This window comes from Pungitius pungitius, chromosome 5, assembly GCF_949316345.1.
Source record: "Pungitius pungitius chromosome 5, fPunPun2.1, whole genome shotgun sequence".
Classification (NCBI taxonomy): domain Eukaryota; kingdom Metazoa; phylum Chordata; class Actinopteri; order Perciformes; family Gasterosteidae; genus Pungitius; species Pungitius pungitius.
In genome coordinates, this window is record NC_084904.1 from 15,955,895 (window position 1) to 15,975,871 (window position 19,977).

Below are 19,977 nucleotides of genomic sequence, written 5' to 3' on the forward strand. Positions count from 1 at the left end.
ACCAGACGACGCACATATTTGTTCATGTTTAAAGTCATTTCTCTTGCTTCGGGAGAGAAGTAAATAGTTGGCAATGAGGGGCAATCCTTCTTACTGGAGTCACAGCACTCAGATAGATAGAAGTAGGCACAGCGCACAGATCATATAAGGACACATTTTATTGCTTTGACAAAAAAAAAAAAAGGGATGAAACTTTTATTGCATTTTAAAGAGCTACAGACGCCTCCTCGTTCACCCTCCTGTCTGTCTTTCACCGTCTCTTCTTTTCTTGATCTTTTTCTTCTTTCTGCCTGAAGAGTGTTTCATCCTGACCAGTCTGGGATTTTACCATGCCTGCTTTGGTCATTACATCACAATTATAGAGCTGTTGGTTCAGGAGAAATAAGAGATGAAAAAAATTGGTAGAGTGGAAAAAAGCGACAGATGAAATGTAGGTCAGTGGAGATGTGCTCGGGGCAGTTTCTCTCTCCGTTTCTCTCTGTTTCTCTCCCTCCCTGGGCCACAGCTAAAGAGGCTAAAAGAAATTGGGGGTGAAAGTGCCTCCCGTCCACACCTGCCTCCATCCATACAGATGTGCAGAAGCTGAGGCTGTGTTGTTTCTTAGGAAAAACACTATTGACAGACGGTGAATGCCGAGAGTGACGATAAACGCGTGTGACAGCCGAGGCACTTTTCAGCAAAGGACCGACAGTCACTTCTGGCCGTTCAGGACATGACAATTCACATTTTCCTAATATTTCACTGGGCAGAGCACAAGAGGTCACCTGGCGTCATTTTTTTAAATCCACGGAACTTGGTGGGGTTTCTCTTTGGCTCGATCAGCAGGGTTGACTATACGCTTATGATCACTATATTATGCTGTGGTTATAAATCTGCGACGTAATGATAAGACAACATCACTTAACCTTAAAAAATAATAATTATGTAATACAACATACATCTCATGTTTTTGTGCATGGATTGTTACATTTTCTGTTTTTTATTCAGAAGGACATGCAATTTACAACAGTATTACAGTAATCCATAAAAGACATTGAACCATTTGACGCGTTATATATCAAGCCACCAAACACTGTATTTGAAGTCAGCAAAAGAACATCGACACGATTTATTAATTTATTTTAACTGGAAAGTGGACAAATGATCTCTCAAAAGATCTCTGCAGACCAGATTAAAATCGCACTTGTTTCTGTGTACAAACCTCTTAATTGCATCGAGCTGACCAAATGTGAAGAATGACATTAAAACTTTGCTGTGACTCTCAGTGTTCGCTACTGTGGCAGCGGAGTGCGCTCAACCTGTGCGGTCGTGTGTCTGTGTGTGTGTGTGTGTGCGCGCGCGCGGGCGCGCCTGTGCAAGGGCTCCGGGCTGGAGGCTGAGAAGGAGAGAGTGGGAGGAGCGGATGGTGCTTCCAGTCCAATCACGGCCGCCGGGTAAAGCCTCTCCTATCCGCTCGTTCCTCCCTCAGCCCGCAGAAAACAGTGAAACCCTCCCACAGAGGTGAGAGCGTAGATGACATGAGGAAAGCGACCGCACCGCCACAGCGCAACGACCGACGCACCGTGCGACCTCAGCCCGACTCCCTGCGCTTCGCTCTGGGATGCTTTTAGCGCAGCGACGCCTCCACTCAGGACAGCGCGTGGACGTCAGAAGCAGATCGCCGACACTCTTTTCGTTGTTGTAGTTATTTTTTTAACCGAGGATCTTTCCCCCGGCAGCCGCCCCCCTCTCCGCCCCCAAAGCTCCCCCCCCCCCATCCCTCCCGTTTCAAGTGTTTATGTTTGTTTCTTCATGACTGCTGCTTCGGGAAGCGAGCCTCAGCACCAGCTCCAGCAACGGCAACACCATGCGAGGTAAGACCATCCCACTGCTCCAAACACCGCCGCATTTCCACCCCCCCCCCCCCCCCTAAGCTTCATCCCGCTAGACACGCGCATGCACGCACACGTTGCGTGGCAGGCTTTATCACACTGGCTATAAAAGTTTATTCTGCGAGTTTTTTAGCAGAGAGGCCGGTTTGTCCCCCCGCGCGTCTGCATGTCTCAGCACCTCACGCTGTAAACGCAGAAACAATTATCTGGGTTATCTGCGTGCGTGTTTTAAGTTTGAGTATATTTGCGTGTGCTTGTGTGTGCTTGTGTGTGTGTGTGTGTGTGTGTGTGTGTGTGTGTGTGTGTGTGTGTGTGTGCCTGCGTGTGTCAAAAGTCAGGCCTACAGCTTTGCAAATTCATGCGCAAAGCCACTGGAATCTGTGATTGCAAATTAAAAGTGGCGCATGAGGTCTGATCAAAGCTTTAATCATTTTAGCTCCCGGAGCTCCCTTGCACTCTAATGGAAACTGCGATAGGTTTCCACCAGGTCAGATCAGGCGCTGTGGGAAAAGAACGACTTTATTTCGTTATCTTCTAGGCTAGAACAACTCCATTGGAGACTTTCCTCGCGCTCCACCAACATTTCGGTAACGTTCTGCACCACGCCGGGGATGTTGAAATGCAACGTCAATGTCGTCCTGCGCAAACACACCCTCTTTACCTCTATCAGGAAACTCAAACACACACACACACACACACACATACACACACACACACACACACACACACACACACACACACACTCACAAGTTTACAACCCCTTCCATTATCACTAAGTCGTTCCTTACAGTTACATTTAAATGACCTTAAAATCAGGAAAATGCATCCGTTCGTTTCTTCTCCATCGGTGTTTGCATTATATCGCTCATTGAATGAATGCTTAAACATTTTACCTGATTATTATCAGCTGAGAGTGTCGGAGTTTTTAATTATGTACTGCTCTTAGTTTACGGTCAATTATCAGGAACTCTCGTTCAACCGGATGATCTAGAAGTCAGTCTGTGTGTTGTGACATCCAGTTGGAGAAGGAAGAGACATACATTTTTCACGTACATTTCCCGTATAAATGCGTAAAAGCTTCTCTATTATTAATAACAACACAAGATGTCAAATTAATATAGTTTCTTCAAAATAGAACACATGCCTATACTGACTTTTTAGATTGGACTATGGTCATATTGTAATCAGACGTATAGTTGTGTATATTATCAGTTTATAGCCAGTTTTATATTTAAATGATTTTTTTTCATATTATAATTTCCATAATAATTAATAGTTAGGATAAACAGGAATAATTAAACTAAAATACTATTATATGGATTAAAATTTGAATCCAGTTTTTACTACAAAATAAAAGATAAAACATTACCTATATATACATGCGTCCATCCATCTGTTTCCATCCGTTTTCTGACACTTTGTGTTTTTGAATGTCATATAAAGCTTCCTGCCTCCACAGCTTCAGGCCATCAAACCTCAGGCATCAAAAGCATGGGAAGGCCAAACACCTCTCTCTCTCCCTCTATCTTTCTCTCTCTTATCCCATGGCAAACTCATATGTCGTGGCCCTTGTATTTTTACCACATTTTAATGGGCCTTGCGACCACTCTCGTACATGGAGGCATTGGGGGGGTACACCAAAAGCTCCTGCTTTCACTTTATAGTAGTGGTAGAAGAGGCCCCTGAAGCGTCTCTCTCACCCCTCTTTCGCTATGTCTCTCTCTCTTTTCCCCTCTCTCTCTCTTTTTCTCTCTCTCTCTCTCCATCTTCCTCTCTCTCCCTGCACGCCCCAAAGGGTTTTGTCAGATAGAATTAAATCAGTGTGGGCCGTGCGGCCCCCACTCTCAACCTGTGTGTGTGTGTGTGGAGTCTCGGCTGCCCTTACACACAAATGTGCTCACAACCACAAGGTTATAAAAAATAGAGGCCCCTCATGAGCCGTGGTAATTATCATTTAACAATAGCTACAACTCCTGAAGCCCTAACCGAAGATGATGTCACCACATCGCTTGACTAGGAAATAGCCAAATAACACATATTAATATCATCACGGCCTTTTCAGAATCTCGTAAAAGTGCCTATTGTGGGCGGGTTCCTCAGTGTTGTGTAAAATGTATTAACAAGGTAATTCTTTTTGTATTTTCAACAGAAAAAGGATAATACCATGCACAAAATCTTCATCTAAAAAGAGAAGGGCATATATAGGGCAAAAGGGCAAAATAAAAACATGGACAAATAAGAATAACACCTTTACCTTAGTTGGATTTAAAAAATAAATCATCATCATTGCATTTCAATTTTCAGTCATCTCAAAAAAAAAGAAAAAAAGATTATCAACTTTTTGTCTCATTTATGCGCATTGAGCCTCTTGTGTTTTAACACAACCAAATGTACACGCCAAGTGCGCATAAAAATAACTTACACAACATCAAAAACATAAATTGGTTTGCTCGACATGTAACGGGCATATCGTTTCTTTACATTTCTTCTCTTTAACCTTTTGTAATCCTTGAATGAGCTCATTTGCCAAATAGATGCACCGGTTCAGACGGGTCAAAGAGTTCAGCTGTGAAAGGAGCAACAGGGGAGGAGTGCTTCACGGTGCCTTCTCATCTTCTCTGATAACAATGTGTGTTATCAATCGATCACAATCTCCCATGCTCCTTCAACATGGTAGAAGGAAGGAAAAATGTGTGAGTTTCACAAGCAAGGTGATGACGAGCAGCGTAAAAAAAATTTTAGACCACAGAAAAAAGGCTTATGCTTAAATCTAAAGCGACGGTGACATCATTGGTGGTTCTTCCAGTCTCAAAATCATTCATATTACCTCGGGAGATGGTATGTGGTCACATACAAACACAGAAAGCAGTAAAGACGCATGCAGGCACACACAAACCGCCACAATACTACGCATGACAGCCTCATGCCAATATAATTAGTCCAATCCTGCTTTGCTTTGGAGGCTTTTGTTAGCATTGATTTGTCAGATTCTAAAGCATCCCGCGATCAATTTTTTTTTGTCAAAGCCAACGGAAGCAGTATGTTTAGATAAATCTATGGCACATACCTAGCATTGGTAAATGTGCCAAACTTTTAGATCAGGAGCATAAATTGAAACAAGTTTCACTAATTATTTTATTTTCCGTATGTTTTTGTTGATGTTCCTATTATTTCTTAGAAATTTTAAGAAACCGTGTTTGTAAGACATTGCTGCTGTATGAAACCATATTTAGAATTAACACGCAAACATCGAGCATTTTATTATATTTTAATGAATTCATTGATGTGTTTTTTAATGTTTTGTCAACAACTATAAACATATAGTGAATGACCATCTAGTAAAGCACAGTTGCAATGAAATCAAATATGTCTACATAGGAGACGTTATAACTATTTACAATGACTATACATTAAAAAACACTTAAGATACCTTATATCTGCTTAGAACTACGCTGCGGTACATTATAAACCATTTCTTAAATATTTCTTTGGTGCTTAAAAATGCGTCATAGGTGAGTTAAGATAACAATGTGAGAAAGACATAAGAATGACATAAGATGACTAAAATCCTCAACAGTGAGTCACTGTTACCAGAAGTTGGCACAAATAGCAACAACAATGAACAACTACGGCGAACAGAGGCTGGCCTGCTTCGTACTGATTGACGAGGGAGTCTATTGGAAAACCAGCAGCACCATCCTCAGTCAGAAAGAGCAAGCTTGTTTCACCAAATCACTGTTGTCCACTGTTTCCATGAAATCACTCATTGCGCACACAGCCGGGGCACCTGGCGCCGGCCAAACTCCGCTTTGGAGTCTCACCGGGGCTCTTTGTGGTCTGTTGTCGAGCTCGGCGTTGTTGATTGTGTTGTTTATTGTGCGTTTGTGCTGACTAATGTCCCAGTGTTATGTAAGAAGAGAGGAGAGATTACCCGGAGCCCATGCAGGCCACGCTGTTAATCCCTCAGCACAGCCCCGCTGGCTGACTGAGGCTCGGCCAGACTACTGTTGCGATAGATTCCAGCTTACATTCAGTACTCGCTTCCCCTCCGTCTTTTCTCTTGTCTTGACGAACCCAAGGTCTACTCCTCACTCCCCCCCCCGCGCGTGTCTGCCTGACCTTTTTTTTTTCTCAAGCCGCCAACCAAAAACATGGCGCCGTGCTGCGTGTGTGTGGCCTGAATAGCACTTCTGTGGTCCCACTGAGCCGCTATCATGGCTTGTGTTTGTTTAGCACGTGCTCAGCGTGCGCTCCGTGTTGGTTTTATCCCTTTGCGGCTGTCTGGTGGAGTCTAGGCGAACGGTTTTCCTCCTCAGTCAATTCTCATTCCCTCATTTCTAATCTTCATACACACAATGCGTGGGCTATACGGCACGCTTCGGTTTGTGTCTCCACTTTATCTTAGCCAGGAGGGATTTCAGCCTGAACCACTCCTAAACTCTAAATCTGCCTTGAAGTCATAGAGTCCTCTGACAGCTCCTTCTGTTTTGTCGGTTTTACTCATCCATGAAGCCAACATCTCGCAACGGAGGCACAATGAAATTCAATATTCACATTTCCCTTAGATTTGCATTGAAGTTAAAAAACGGGGGAAGAGGGTGACTGTGTTTGTTAAGAGCAGAAACCGAGTAATGTATGAACAAACGCTCCATGGATATTATTGGGTAAAAAAAAAACTGTAGTTATATATATATATATATATATATATATTAGTTATATATAATGTTATTACAATATATTACATGTTAATACAAATACAGTTTTTTTGTGTCAGAGATAGAGTGCAATATTTGATGGTCCAAAGTCCGAGAGCATGTTGCACTTCTAAACTCTGTTTTCAAGAACCATAGAAATCATCTACAATTGGAATAATTCAGGGGTAAATATCATTTAGTCTAGGTTAAATAAAAATCACCATAGAAGCAGGAAAATTGTGATTTTTTGCTCTTCCGTGTTTGTCTCTTTGTGAATGTAAGCATTTCCTTTTCTGGAATGCTCTTCTTTTACTTTGAAAATATTTTTGAATTATTTGAAAATCTATGAATTGGATAAAGATCAAAAAGGAAATTGCAATTCAGGAGATAAAGAGAGAGTATAGAAGGGAGAAAGTGAAAAACGAGGGAAGGAGTGAGTGAATGAGTGAGTGAGAAAAGAGGGATCAAGTTAGAGACAGACTAAACAGTTATATAATAGTGTAATCGTGCATGTGTGTGTGTGTGCTTGAGCAAGAGTGTCTTTGTATATGTGTTTGTGTGTGTGTGCAGCAGTAAGGGATAGCAGGGTAGAGGGTGAATAAAACAGTAGATTGTGTTTACTTGCATGCACATTGACACATAGACACACGCACACGTGCACACACAAAGATACAGACTGCCGTGTACTCGCAATATACTTGCAAACCCTTAGCAATGAATAACGCCAGCACCCATAATAGTAGCGTCCAAAGTCCTAACTTGCAAACTACCTACTCGACTTTCACTAACTCTCAAAGCAGATTACTTAAGATACAGTGCGTTTGTGTCAGTGTCACATTTAAATCTCTACTTTATACATATACTTTATACATATAGATTTAGTTTGCGTTTACATTAAAAGGACTATTAGAAGAACGTGCAAAAAGACAATCCACAATCTATTTGAAATTTCAAGGCCAATGTTGCTGGATGTCCATGCTTTACTGTACTTCACTATACCATACTGTAAAGGTGTTCAGTGCTGGCAGGTGCAAAGCACGCAGCAGCTACAATAAGCCTATAATATGACTTAACCTACTACGGCATCTTTTCTCAATGACAAAGATTAGCCTGTTTTAGTGCTTGTAATCTCATTGAAGAGACTCTATTAGGTCTATCTCTCCCTCTCCAAATCCTCAGTAACCATGAATTTGTGTGTGTGTGTGTGTGTGTGTGTGTGTGTGTTCAATTGTGTGTCCTGTGGCTGTTGATGTGAGGTCTCCTGTCATTTACAAAGAGAATGTGATTACGAAACCAAGACTGCTGCTCTCTCGGCTACGATTTAATGTTCGTAACGCATTCTGTTAAATCATCCCACTCTAGAGAGTGAGAGTGAGAGAGAGGGAGAGAGAGAGCAGGTGGAGAGCAGAGCAGGCCGGGCGTAGCAGTGCCGAGCGGTGTGATAGTCTTTGTGATCAATTTGCCTCTGTGAGAGATGCCCCTGGGGCCACTTTGGGGAGAACCTTGTTAGGCTGAGTTAAATTGTTGCCCGAGGCGAGCTATTAGCAGCCGTCCCTGAGAGAGGACACACACATAGACTGACTCACGTGCATGCTCACACAGTTGCTTTAAAAGACACACGCATTCCCACAATTTTCCAAAAACGCTCATGAACTCAAACAAGAACTCATTTAAATGTTCACGTTCACAAGATAGTTTCACTCGTCAAGGAATACATGAATCCAAAATCAAGTAGTTGTGATATAACAATGTTAAAGTTGGGTTTACGACCATAACATTGAATTAGAACAAATTTAAGAATTTTTCAAAATGCGCTTGCATGCTATAAGGAATAGGTCAGAAATAATAATATAATGAAAGTATCAAATGTAAGAGTGCTGATTACTGGCCCTTAAATAGATTATGTTTAATGTACTACAAGGTATTGCTGATTTAATGTATAGCTAGAAATGTAATAAACATAAACTGGTGTCCTTCATAAACGGTTTGGTAGTTTAATCTATACATTAATTTGTATTTGTTGATCATACATCAATTAACGTCATTAACTAGTAACTTCTACTAAGCGGCTCTGTATTGGGATCATTCATGCTTTTCCCCTCTCGCAGTAGAAGAATTAAGCAGCACAAAATGAAAGGACTTCAAAGTTGACTTTATTGCAGATTTAATCTGTACGTGCACACGCACATGTCTTCTCGTTATGTCTGCATACCGTCACAAACAACTTCAACATCATCCAGGCATATTGGAAAGGAAATAGTTTGATGTGATTGACATACACAGGGAATGTTTTCATTTTTCTCTGAGAAATTTCCTTCAGTCAGCTACTCAGTGCTTAGTGCTTCCTTCATTATAGCCTTTAAATCCATTCCTCACTTCGGTTGATGATGTTTTATCTCACTGACTACCAACTGCCAGCATAGGATGCGACACACAGGGAGCGATTCTCTGCCCATTATCTAACAAATGAAAGCAATTGTCTGTGTCTCTCCATGGATTCCCCTCTAGTTCTATCTCCTCCTGCACTGGGATGGCCACCTTTCCTCTCCCTTCCCCCTCAAAGGCACACACACACACACTAACACACACACACTGTCATCTGCAATTAGGCTCAAGAGAAACAACACAGGAGGAGCAGCATGAGGTTACGGGAGAATGAAGACATGGCCAACAAAACATTTTCTCACCTCTCAACAGGATTTTAGTCAGTGTGTGTTTGTGTGTCGGAAAACATATTTGTTCTGCATCCGGACGAGACACAAACACCACAGCCGCGCTCTGTGCTCTAACAGCTCAGTGTGCACACGTGTCAGCTATCGGGAGGTTAAAGGGCGTGAGCGGGAAAAAAAAATACATTCAAAAGAGCGCTTAGAGCACTCTGTGCATGTGCTTTTATGTGTGTTTGTGTGTCAGTAAGAGAGCCTCAGTGTGCATTCTCATGGTTGTTGTCAAGGCGGTAACGACCAGATGAAGATCTCTCACACTTCCACTTCGAGGCGATCCCTCAGTCCTCAAGGAAAGGTCGGAGGCCGCCAGGGTCCTAAAGGTCATTCAGGGGGTGCGTACGCCTGACCGTGTGCATGTGTACAGTGACCATGAGAGGCAGATCTGAGTAAGCAGATGGGCAGACTGTGTGTGTGTGTGTGTGTGTGTGTGTGCATACATATATGTGTTCAGGCAGGGGATGGGTTTACCCTGTGGATTTTTTCCCACGCCTCATCTCTTATCCATCTGAGGACACATGCTGCACTGGGTGGAAGACTGTGTGTGTGTGTGTGTGTGTGTGTGTGTGTGTGTGTTGGGGGGAGAGGGGGCAAGCATAGAAATCATACAGTAAAGTCTGCTTTTTCAAAAGCCGTTTGCCGTAATGTATGCATTGAGGCATGTCTGAATGTGCCTCTGCGAGTGTGTGTGTGTGTGTGTGTGTGCATGTGAATCGATGCACTGGATGACAGCCAGTGGCCCCCTTCTGTTCCCTCCCAGTGGCATCCAATCACGCCGCTGCACAGCATTCTATGAGCAAACCGCAGCTGATCCCAGACCTGCTATCTGAGCAATTACCCAGAGTGCTTTGGTGCCACATGGCAGGCTGGACAAGCTCATGCCCTCTGATACACAGCAATGGGGGGAGGGCGGGAGAGACTGTTTGTATGTGTCTGTGTGTGCGTTGGTAAAGCGTATGTGTGTGTTGGGAAGGTGGGGGGGGGGGTGACGGTAGACTTATGGAAAAGCTGAGGCCGGGGGTGGTAGCATGTATGCTCGTGCAGCAACAGTGTGTCTGAATTACTCAGTGGACAAAGACATGCTTGCCGGTGAGGCTTGTTGATGGGGGAGGGGGGATGGGCACTTTGCTTGGCATTATGATTATTATATATATATATATATATATATATATATATATATATATATATATTAACACACAAAACAGAAGACTCGACAATCAAAGACAAAACATTCCAGGACTGTGACATCTTGTATTACTGAGGATGGTTCATGCTGATATGTCAGTGATACATTCATCAATCAGATCTAGGTTCCTCAAACGTCAACAAATTATTTTGGTCACTATCATTTAATCTACCTATTATTTTTCTTAATTCGTTCATTAAACGCTTTGAAAAATAGTGAACTCACTTACATTTTTCCAATGTCCAACCTATTGTGACCTCTTCATTTGACTTATTTTCTCCGCCCAGCTGACCCGAAAATGAATTCCCAATAACTGTTTAAGATTGTTTTTTATTCAAGAAGGTCCTGTTATAGCTGTTTGTGTTTAGTTGACATTCATAATTTGAGAAGCTTGGCTTCTTTAGTCAAATGGATGATTTTTTTTCAGTAGACCCTCATGTTTGAGTATGTATGGTTTCTGTTTATAAATAGTGGCGCAAATAAGCATTGCTTGTATTCAGTTGCAGGGGCCGCCGAGGCCAATAAACAATGACCGTACTTAAGAGGTAAATTATGGACAGACAGGAGAGCAGATATTCCACCACTCTTAAATTATATATTGTTTTTTTTCAGACTGTATATACTTTTAAAAGTGTGACAGTCTGTTTAAAACCATATGCAGTGACAGTGTCTTATTGATTTTAATGGGACAGTATGAAGTGAAAACATGACAGAAGACACAAGGGACATAACCCAAGCAGCATTACTATACTCTATTCCCATCTGTGTGTTTTAATCCACTCAGCGATCACGCCGACAAAAGTTTTCTCTGCGTTTTTCATCATCGGCAAAAAAGACAACAAAAGAAAAGCGTTTGTTCCTCTAAGCTCTGTGTGACAAGGAAGACAGAGTTACGCTGAGAGATGGAAATAGATCATGAAATACAGAAACTGAAATGATTTCCCAGTCATACAGCCACTTACGGCGAGGGGGAACACAGAGACAAATGCAAGAAATGGAATGGATGGTGAACAGTGATTGCATATTTCACAGCGTATACACATCTGAGACCAGCGCCGGAGTTGTTCGGATTTAACAAGGAGTGGTGGGGGGTAAAGTGCTGATCTCCTTCATTTTCCCAAAAGATATCTCGTTAACAGGCGAGACGCTATACATATATTTAATGAACTGGAGATACCACCCACATTCATCCTCGACAAATCAACCCCAGGGAGTACAGTAGGAGTTGTTCTTGCCTCTCTTAAGTGCCTTATATTGAAGAAAGTTATGGTAGAAAGTAAATTCAACTGCTCTCATAACAGTTGTGTTATTGCACTATACTGTGTGTGTTACTCTGGGTATGTTGCTTTTGCAGACCGCCCTGCAGGTTGAATAAATAAAACATGCATAGCTAGCCTGCCCATCTTGACACACACACACACACACACACACACACACACACGCACACAAACACACATTTAAGCTAAACATGCATAGCAGCACCTAGTGGCTGTGCTGTTACATTGTCCTCATAGATGAGGAGAGCTTCCCTTTAAAATGTGTACGTGTGTTTCACTCTCATGCGTTTCAGATGAATTATCATTGAAACATCGGTGCAACGCTGATGCTTTTCTTTTCTGCAGTGCAATGTAGATAATTAGGACTATATTTAGAGTGAGGGCCAGCTCGGGAAATACACATGAGATCCTCACTTCATTAAAAATCAATTATCATAACACAGGTGCCAGCGGAATACAGCCCTCATGGCCACAATCAGCTGCGCACACGCACACACACACACACACAGGGACGTCTGCAGACTCTCACTGTGCTGCATACATGTAGTGCACACTAAAGCTATCTTTGCAAAACAATCTCTTGTTAGTCCTCTCCATCTTTTTCTCCCTTGAGAGGTCGTGCAGACTTGATCCTCCTCTTAGCTGAGAAATCGCCCGTGTTGTAGTTCCGCTCTTACATAATAACCTCAGGATAACACTTGTGCTCCCATTAGCAGGGGATGCTGTCAGTCTCTCAGCTCAGACTGCGGGAGTGGTGGTTTTCCACTAAGCTTCCACTTGGAAATTGATACCCGTAAAGAGGGTTTAGGGGGAATAGCTGCATTAGAGACCTTTCTCTGCGCGTGCCACTATATTTTAAAAGTTCACTTTTTCTATAGTTTTGAAAGTGTTCGATGTTTCTGTTATGTTAAAGCTGGAAAACGCAGATACCTACAGCCATTAACATACATCCTAACTTTAAAACAAGGAGAACACGGCCTCCTGGAAACACCCAACAGAAAACACGTCTTAATTCCGCCGTCCTCCACGGCCAAAGTGAAACGAGGCAGCGAGCATGTATTGTTGACTGGATACGGAAGTGGGTGCTTTGGTAAACAATTCACAAAGCCTCCACGGCTGAGAGAGGGCGACAGGATGAACACCGACGATAGACTAGTTGGCTCCACAACCCCCGATGACATCACTTCCTTTAGGAGTGTGACAGCTTAGCACATCATCGCTGTGACAGCCAGACGACTGCAGCGAGTGGGTGGTCACCCTGGCAACAGCAATGCTGTCACGACCGTCTCCCTATATCCTACCTGACAGCCCCTGCTGGCAATGAGCACAACGTACACAAAACAATGCTAACAGACACCCACACACACATATTTTTCAAACGCACAGACATCTACGAATACTTTATCTTTCTCTGTGTCCTTTCTGTAAGTGAAACGCTCACTCAAGCCCTCCCGGAAACACACGTTGGAACAATGCACATGCCCACACGCCCTTGCTCTTTTGGGCTGAATGATATGACAAAGAGGAGGAGAATCCCCCATGGGGTAAAACAAAATGCAGTGAAGATATAATGTAATCACTGGAGAGAAACAGCAAGCACACATTCCTCTAAAGTGGGAAAAAAAAGAGCTTTTTCTCAAGAAATCAACAGAAACAAGTATGTAAATCCACATCAAGGCAGCAGCAGGTGCTGGCTGAAAACATTCAGCTTTATCCAAATGCAAAGAGAATAAATTGTTTCATGATTAACAATTCAATCAAAGACTTTTTCCTTAAGTACGCGATGAACAGTCGCAACTCTAGAGAAGAGTAAAAGGAGTAAGACAGATGAGGTGTGGCTCATGCTTCTCTTTCTCCTATGTGCTCTGCTGATAACACGCATGTCCTGGGTGCAACTGACCTGTTTTTCTGAATATAAATAGTGTGTTTCAGGCCACGTTCATTGACAGCTCTGTGTATGTGTAGTCTGTGTGTCGTCCCAGTCCAGTGCTACGCTCTGACCCAGTTTGGAGCCATTTGGCCAAGAATTGGAAATGGGTCACGTTTCCAGCCGCTCTAGAACTCACTGCATTGGGTACGATACCTAAAGCACACGGTAAAACAACAAACTATTGTTGAGGTGCTATAGGAACATTAGAATTTCACACGAGACAAATAAAGAGGATGAAGGCCCGTTCACATATTGAATGCCACTAGATTGGATCACGTCTGACCTGGGGTCAGCTTGTAGTCTCGTAGACATGTTTTCCTGACGGCCACAAGGAGGCAGATAAGCAAGTGAACAAATTGAGGAAGGGGGACATAAGTATGGCCGTGAATCAGCTGGCGCTGGTGCATCGGTTCAAATTCATTCATTCACGACCGCAAAAGCTGTATATTTACTTCTGCTCGGTGACTTGTGTTTATTTCGGAGCTTCAGAGAACGTGCAGGACGTACAGAAGTTTGGACTACGCGGGGAGATTACACGTGAACGGCTGTTTCAGCTGTGGCTAAGCCCGTGCTCACCAGAGGAGGAAACCAGCTCGTCGGGAAATAATTTAGGATTAGATAGGCTGTCTAATCTCTTTATGGACGGTGTGCCATCTCAGCAGACACACCTGCCTACCTCTACATCCACCTCATATCTCTCAAGAAACGGTGGTTATCTTGTTCCACATATCATGGGCGAGCACAAAGACAACAGTAGAAGGTGTCTTCATGTCCGCGTGTTGCGTTGAGATACCTTTTTGTTCATATTCTGTGCCTTTGGGCTGTGATCATACATGGAGCTGCCGATACACAGTGAGTAACGATGCAAAGGAAAAGTAATTACTGTACATTTGTAGATTAACACAAAGCTAAACAGGTTGGAGAACTAAGTGTGTGTGTGTGTGTGTGTGTTCTCTCTTGTGATAGAGAGAGCAAAAAGAGATGCAACCCGTTTTCTCATTATGGGCCACCTTTCTAATCTACAGGGGTCTTCTCCTTCAAAGCCGCCCCCCCCACACACAATTATTCGTGTGTGTATGCAGTCCTCAATGTCATTAGAAATAACTAATTCACTGACATACAGAATGTCCAGATGTCACTGTGCCTGTGTGAAGTCAAAGTGACACACACACAGTGGCACCTGAATCAGGTCCTACGGGTAAACCATGCAATGTGCCTCAAATTAGACTACCAGCTGAGCTCTAAAGGATTGGTGAGGCCGCTGAATCAGGCGTCCCTCTTACTGGGAAACAAATCTCTTTGGCGGTGCCAGAACTGATGTTTTGTAATTCATGTCTTTTCTGCACCCTTTCTGTTTTTTTATTTGCAGCCCAAATCGAAGTCATACCTTGCAAAATCTGCGGAGACAAATCGTCAGGTATCCACTACGGAGTCATTACATGTGAGGGATGTAAGGTGAGACCCTTTACAGTACTTCATCAAAGCCCGTTTCGTTTGTCTTCAGAGGTTGTGCACTCATTTAAGCAGATTCTGCGCTCTTCGGGTACACTTACGTCTTTCTACTCATGCTCTCTTTGTTGTGACCAGGGTTTCTTCAGACGGAGTCAGCAGAACAATGCATCCTACTCCTGCCCCCGCCAGAGGAACTGCCTCATCGACAGAACAAACCGCAACCGATGCCAACACTGCCGCCTGCAGAAGTGTCTCGCCCTAGGAATGTCCAGAGATGGTGAGTCCCGTGTGTGACACACACAGATGCAGGCACACTGTGCGCTGTGCTTTATTTCTTCCGTATTCACCCAGAAGAATCTAAAAGCTTGCAACGGTTCTCTTTACTTTGATACGTTCCGTGTCCCCTCAGCTGTGAAGTTTGGTCGCATGTCCAAGAAGCAACGCGACAGCTTATACGCAGAGGTCCAGAAGCACCAAGCGCGGCTGCTGGAGCAGCGGCAGCAGCAGACGGGCGAAGCGGAGGCTCTAGCGCGAGTTTACTCCAGCAGCCTGACCAACGGACTGTCCACCCTCAACCACGAGATCGGGGGCACCTACGCCAATGGCCACGTCATTGAGCTGCCCAAGGCTGGCCACGGTAACGGAGGTGGAGTCCAAGGGGGATACTATGGGATGGATTCTACCCAGCCGTCTCCAGACCAGTCGGGTTTGGACATGTCGGGCATGAAGCACATTAAGCAGGAGCCGGTGTACGACCTGACGCCAGTGCCTAACCTGTTCAGCTACGGAGGCTACCAGGACAGTCAGTTGGGACCCAATAACGTCAGCATGGGAGAGCTGGGTAAAGACCGCATTCGATTTTGCTTTGTTTTCGAGACCGTCGCCGATGAATAGGTCATTATTTAAAATCTGATTACAATATAAGAAAAAAAGAGTCAGGGTTCTAATCTGAGTGCCGAACAGAACAGATATGGAACGGACATGGACAGCGAGCTGACAAATTTAACACAAATACAAGGGAACGATATATTAATTTGTTATGTGTAGCAATGAAAATAGCCTCATTTATTTCCACTAAACTGTTTACATATAGCAGAATAAAGTGCACAAAACACATTTGTTTTGTACCTTGTGTCACGGTTTCGGTCTGCTTGTCTTATTTTGTAGCTTTCTTGTGTCTCGTGTCTCTGGGTAACTTCACTTCCTGTCCTGTGATTGCCTGATTGCTTCCACCTGTGTCCAATCACCTGCACCTCCCTTGTGTATTTAAGCCCTGTGTGCCAGTTGTCCTTTGTCGCGTCATTGTCCATGTCAGTCCTCGTTGGAGCACGTCTTTGGTTTGTTTAAGAATAAAGAGCACTTTGATTGGAAAAACTCTGCGCTTGAGTCCTCCCTGCAACCTGCTCCAGCCCGACACTCTGACACCTTGCAGCCCCAACACACGGCACATATCATCAATGTGTCGAATGTATAAATGAACGACCATACTGAGCGGAAATGAATAAATAAACAAATGAACACTCTGTTTTTCAGACCGTATTGCTCAGAATATCATCAAGTCCCACTTGGAGACATGTCAGTACACAACAGAGGAGCTGCAGCAGTTAGCCTGGCAGACACACTCCTACGAAGAGGTCAAGATGTACCAGAGCAAGGTGAGATTTGACTTTTCAGGACATATTCAAATAGAGTTTGGCTGTCATTTTCCCTTCTGTTTTTAACACAGTAAAAGCCTTTGTTTTGATCTAGTTTTAGTGATTCGGTCCCTGTGAAGCATCTGTACACATATAGAATCATCTAACTAGTACACAAAATTGCAAAACAAGTAGTTACGCTACAGCTGGATTGCAGAAAAAAGCATTAAGCCGAGGTCTAATCTGTTGGTGTTTGGGTCTAGCCTCGGGACGTGTTGTGGCAGCAGTGTGCCATCCAGATCACCCACGCAATCCAGTACGTGGTGGAGTTCGCCAAGCGCATCTCAGGGTTCATGGAGCTGTGCCAGAACGACCAAATCCTGCTGCTCAAGTCAGGTGAGTTGCTTGGACAAACAGTGGGGGGGGGGGGTCGGGGATCCCTCTCTGTCACGTTAAAGGTCGGCCGGTGTAGCTCACTGTGCTCTTCAGCCGATACGTCGGCTGCAAAATCCTCACAATCCGTCTCCACGTTCCACCCAGGTTGTTTGGAGGTAGTCTTGGTGCGGATGTGCAGGGCGTTCAACCCTCTCAACAACACCGTGCTCTTTGAAGGGAAGTACGGAGGCATGCAGATGTTCAAAGCTCTAGGTAAGAAACAACTCACCTGAGCATTTCGTTGGAATGAATGAGGGAAAAGGCTGGTTGATATTGGATAAAAGGGGACAAGGACAAAAACAGAAATGAAAAAAAAAATCACATTTCCCCTGTGAGATAATTTAACCACATACATGACTGGAATAAGTTTAATGAATTTCTCTTTTTTTGTTGTGCCCTTGTCTGTCCTCTCCTCTCTGTTTCCCTCCAAGGTTGTGATGACTTAGTGAGTGCAGTGTTTGACTTTGCCAAGAGTTTGTGTTCACTGCAGCTGACGGAGGAAGAGATCGCTCTGTTCTCAGCAGCTGTACTCATTTCCACAGGTCAGTGCACATCACCTAATATTATTATAATACAGGAAGCAACCTGCATGCACCTCTGTACTTGCACAAAAGCACAAAGCCGAATGCAGACGAATTGTCATTCTCTGTGTCGAGAGTTAAATCCATGTAGGGCGATCATCTGAGCCGTATCAGCTTCATGAAAAGCTCTCCAATCATCACGTCATCTCAAATAATTAGCAATAAAGAACAAACACTTCCTTTCCGCCACCTAGATCGACCGTGGCTAATGGAGCCTCGGAAAGTCCAGAAGCTCCAGGAGAAGATCTACTTTGCTCTGCAGCACATTATGCAGAAAAACCACATGGACGAAGATGCATTGGCGAAGGTAGGTCGAGCTACTCCTTTAGCCGCAAGGACAGGCGCAGCACTTTGCAAAAAAACTCCACATGGAGTCACTTCTAACCACGTCGTTGTCGACGTTCTTTGTCACCGGTCAGCTGATCAGCCGAATCCCGACGTTGTCGGCCCTGTGCACGCTCCACACGGAGGAACTCCAGGCCTTCCAGCAGCTACACCCAGAAACCGTCAACGTCCTCTTCCCTCCGCTCTACAAAGAACTCTTCAACCCCGACCCCAACTCCGCCATGGCCATGCCCAAGTGACTGCCCGCGGCCCCGATGCGACGGACGGCATCGGCGGACGGCCGAGAAGACAAGGAGACAGCCACGCCCGACGAGACGCCCGACGAGACGCCGGCAGACGCGCCGGCCACGTCAGCGCCGTGGCAGCCGCGTGTTCCCGCGCCCCCCGAGCCCCACTTCATGCCGGGGGGAGGGGAATCGTCCGCCAGAAACTTACAGTTACCGCCAACAATACTAGGAATGTCAAGCACTTATCCCATCCTGTTCACCGATACAGTCTGAAGAATGTATATATAAGCGAAACTCGCCCCCGAGCCACAACAACCGCGGGGTTTCCTCCCGTCTTCTGAACTGACTGACCAGAAATGTACAGACTTTAAAAACATCTAGGAACAATTGTAAGCTGTCGATCTTTAAAAGAAATGGGTAAGTTAATTTGTTTCAACACTGAAAAAAAAATCTTTGGGGTTTGTTTAATTTTTTGTTGTTGTTTTTTTTACATGAGGAAATGGTTAGGTTTAAGGCGGCGAATGGGGAAGGGCGCTGTGGATTTAGAAAAGCTATTGTAGATATTCTTCTAGTGCAGAGCGGATTCCAGTATTACTTCTTGTTCTGTTAAAATAAGTTAGTCCTAATTTAAATATACAGCAGCCCACTGTGGCTGACTATACCTTGTCTATGTGTTTTATTTGATAGATTTTTGTGTACAGAATTTGTAAAGTTCAGACTTTTAAAAGAATATTGGGTAAAACCAGGCGTCGATTCGGGTTTTGTTGATATATAGAAGCCTTGTCTGGATTTTGTTCATATGTAAAGAAGGTAATTCATCCTTCTAATGAGAACTTATTAAGATGTAAAGAGAGCTTATGAAGGATTTAAAAAGAAAATAATGGCTACTACTTTTCAAGTTGAAGACATATACGTAAATATTCTATTTTCCAAGAAAAATAATCTGGCAGATTTGCCGGTTTATCAATCATTTTCTTCTCGCTGCAATAATAACGTGAAATTAAATGCTGGACTGCTTTTGAACAATCAACCTGAAAACACCCAATCAGAAACTAGGACCTCACCCTCCATTTATTATGTATCAGGGCCTCAACGTGAGAATCCAGCGGACAGAAGTAGGATAGAAATCCCAATGAAAAAGTGGAGGATAAAAAAAAATCCACCAATAAAAGATGACAAAATCCAACCCAAATTTAACTCGCAACTTTAGAATCTTCATAAACCTCTCATCCCTCCCATCACTATTTGCACAATTCAGTCGGTGGATGTCAATCACTCCAGGCTGAGAGTATGGAGGACCCTTTTCTCTAAAGAGCAATAAATTTCACACTGCCTTCCTGATCTTACTTCTATCCTTTTCCTCCTCTGCATATTTTCAGCTGTTCAGAACAGGGTTGCAGTTTAAACTAAAATGCACTATATTTGACTCTCTTAGTCGGTGTCTTAACGATCATCTCATTCCTTCACTCTGCATGGTTTCAATGTGGCACAATATTGATCTGGGGTTAGGGAATAGCACAAAGCACTGACTGAAAGATGTAAGAAATACACAGTATGATCCCATCCAGCCATCTTGAACACTTAAGGCTGCAATATTACATTGACAATTCACACAGGAAGCT

General features: G+C 43.8%; 1 protein-coding gene across 1 annotated transcript; it reads left to right on the forward strand.

Moving 5' to 3' along the window:
- The first annotated feature begins 1,449 nt into the window (after nucleotides 1-1,449).
- On the forward strand, nucleotides 1,450-19,016 carry rorb (RAR-related orphan receptor B). The gene is made up of 10 exons (XM_037481801.2): nucleotides 1,450-1,853; nucleotides 15,051-15,136; nucleotides 15,269-15,410; nucleotides 15,543-15,974; nucleotides 16,667-16,788; nucleotides 17,031-17,163; nucleotides 17,308-17,415; nucleotides 17,634-17,744; nucleotides 17,978-18,090; nucleotides 18,203-19,016. The coding sequence occupies exons 1-10, from the start codon at nucleotides 1,847-1,849 to the stop codon at nucleotides 18,365-18,367; spliced, it is 1,419 nt and encodes a 472-aa protein (XP_037337698.1). The 5' UTR covers nucleotides 1,450-1,846; the 3' UTR covers nucleotides 18,368-19,016.
- The last annotated feature ends 961 nt before the right edge of the window (nucleotides 19,017-19,977 follow it).

Excerpts from the sequence above, each read along its gene's own strand:
- rorb (XM_037481801.2), top strand. Across the intron at positions 15,975-16,666 it reads CGTCAGCATGGGAGAGCTGG|ACCGTATTGCTCAGAATATC; the intron begins GTAAAGACCGCA and ends TCTGTTTTTCAG. Across the intron at positions 17,164-17,307 it reads AATCCTGCTGCTCAAGTCAG|GTTGTTTGGAGGTAGTCTTG; the intron begins GTGAGTTGCTTG and ends CGTTCCACCCAG.